General features: G+C 56.7%; 2 protein-coding genes across 2 annotated transcripts; both read right to left on the bottom strand.

Annotated features, from left to right (window-relative positions):
- Positions 1-304: 304 nt before the first annotated feature.
- DQ04_02171010 (hypothetical protein) lies at positions 305-568 on the bottom strand (the record flags this gene model as incomplete). The annotated part of the gene is made up of 1 exon (XM_009311590.1): positions 305-568. The coding sequence occupies one exon, from the start codon at positions 566-568 to the stop codon at positions 305-307; it is 264 nt and encodes an 87-aa protein (XP_009309865.1).
- Positions 569-702: 134 nt separating this feature from the next.
- Positions 703-1641, bottom strand: DQ04_02171000 (hypothetical protein; the record flags this gene model as incomplete). Its single annotated transcript, XM_009311589.1, has 1 exon — positions 703-1641. The coding sequence occupies one exon, from the start codon at positions 1639-1641 to the stop codon at positions 703-705; it is 939 nt and encodes a 312-aa protein (XP_009309864.1).
- Between the last annotated feature and the right edge of the window lie 798 nt (positions 1642-2439).

Raw genomic sequence — 2439 nt, 5'->3', positions numbered from 1 at the left:
TTTTTTATTTTTCGGTTCCTCGCGTGTCTTCTCTCACGCTTACTAAATCCTCCTTGTTGTTTTTTTCTCTTCTTCTTCCTTTTCATTTCGTTATTCCCGTGTTCCTCTCTCTCTCTCTCTCTCTTTTGTTTTGGTTTTGTTTTGTTTCTCGTTTGCGTGATTTGCTCGCTTTGTGGGGGGGGATGGGGGCCTCGTTCGCCGGCGCCGGCGCCCCCCAAACCCCCCGACCACCTGCCTGTGTCTTGCGTGCTTGGGCGTGTGCGTTGTCCTACATTCATTGACCGGCCGAGGGCCCCTGGGCGGCCTAGTCCGTGACCTCGCGGTTGCGCACCCGCACGTACTGCAGCACGCGCTGCAGGTCGAGCTTGAGCGCCTTCAGGTCGCCACTCTCGTGCTCGAAGAACTCGCGCAGCTCACACGCCTCCTTGCCGTTCTCTTCGGCCACGCGCAGCTGCTCCTTCAGCTCACGCTTCACCTCCTCGCTGCTGCGCATGTGGTCCTCGAGCGCGCGCTTGCTCTGCTTCACGTCCTCTGTCAGCTCCCGCCGCTCCGTCTCCAGCGCAGCCATCGCGCCGAACGCCTTTGACTCATCCACGTACACGCGTTGGCTAACCGCGTCCTGGCGCCGCTGCCGCGGCACCTGCCGCTCCTTCACGTGCGTCCCACGGCGGATATGGTGCCACTGCTCGTTGTCGACCTGCTTCAGCCGCGCCCGGGTCNCCGCGCCACCTGCCGCTCCTTCACGTGCGTCCCACGGCGGATATGGTGCCACTGCTCGTTGTCGACCTGCTTCAGCCGCGCCCGGGTCTCGGCAAGCTGCTTCAACTCCACCTGAACGCTCTCGCGCATCTTCTGCTTTGTCTTGTCGCGGTCATCGGTGTTGGTGTTGATGTGCTTCTCCTGGCTGCTGTACAGCTCCGCCGCCTTCTTGTCGGCGGCGCGGAACTTCTCCGTCGCCACCCGCAGGCGCTCCGGTACGTTCTCAACACTCACCTTAAGCCATGAGGTGGTGTCGTCGTCCGTATTCGCACCGGGGCTACGCTGGCACTCGCTCGTCCACACCTGTTGAACCGTCGACCGCTGCGCCTCCTCCTCGAGAAGGGCAACATCGCGCTCAACAGTGGGGTCTTGGTTCGCTACAAGGTCATCGGCCATCTGAAGCTGGGTGCTCGCGCGTTCTGCGTCTTCCCTGACAACCTGCAGCTCCTTGCGCAGGCCAATCACATCGCTGTAAAGCTGGAGTCTCTCATCCATATTCTGCTCCCGTGTGTCGAGCTCCTTAAGCTCCTTCTCCGCTTCCTCAATGGCTTGGAGAACAGAGCGAATGGAGCCACGACGGGCGGCGGCCGACTGCTGTCGGTCGGCATCGCTGAGTGCGGAGGCGGAGTCCATGGACCTACGCGAGGCGCGACGTTGCTCGGCAGCCACCTTTGCCGCGGCCGCCTTTGCACGTGCCTGCGCGAGTCGTTCCTCGGCGTCCTGCGCCTCAGCATTCTCGTTGGCGTCGGCAGTCTCCGCCGTCACTGCTGCTTCAACAGCGGGCTCAGCGGTTTCGAGCGGCTGGGTTTCGGTGCGCTGCGGAGCTTCTATCTCTTTAGGGTAGCAAGCCTCCTCCTGAGCCATCTCTTCACGTGCGCTCATGATCAGTGATGATGTTGGTGTTAATGGATGTATTGTGCCTCACTGTGTCTCGCTCTGACTTTGTGTGTACGTGTGTGTAGTGCACCTGGGAGGCTGGCCTTCTACCTGTTTGTTGTTGTTGTTGTTTCTTTGAACTGTCGCTGATTATCTCAAGGATATACTCCTTTCGCTCACTCACTCTTTTCAATACCTCTGGTGCCCCCACACCCCAGTCAAGAGAACGAAAAAAGACAAAACGAGTTGAAGAGGAGGAGGAGGACAGAGACAGGTGAGCATCACTATCCCCAGCCGCAACAGCAGCGTGTAGGCTCAGGCACCAAAGCAATAACGTTTGTTTTACAGTCTTCTTTTTTTGCCTTTCCCATTGTAGCAGTATCATTATATTATTTTTTTTCTTGTGCGTTTTCGCGTTTTCCTCCCCGTCGTTGTTTTTTTGCTGCTGTTGTTGTTGTTAACGTGTGTCTGAGTGTGTGTTTTTACTTTCATTTACCCATGCCCCCATATGTGCACAGCACCTACCTAATCTCGCATGTAGTAGAAGGAGACGCCGGTCATCTGCGTGAATTGAAACACAAACAAACAAAAAAAGAACGAGCTGCGCTTGAATCCGCAACACATGAATGACTCCTCAACATGCTGCCCTTCACCCCCGTCGTCTGATCTCCCGCGGCAACACCGTTCAAAGGATGTGTGCATGTATTATTTTCAGTCTGCGTCTCAGAAGGCTTCCCCCTCCGGCCGTCAATCCCAATACTCTGTGAGATTTATGGTGCACTCCCTCATACATATATATACATA

The sequence above is a fragment of the Trypanosoma grayi genome (genome assembly GCF_000691245.1).
Source record: "Trypanosoma grayi strain ANR4 Tgr_217_V1, whole genome shotgun sequence".
Lineage (NCBI taxonomy): Eukaryota > Euglenozoa > Kinetoplastea > Trypanosomatida > Trypanosomatidae > Trypanosoma > Trypanosoma grayi.
This window is presented reverse-complemented; position numbering and strand designations above follow the sequence as displayed.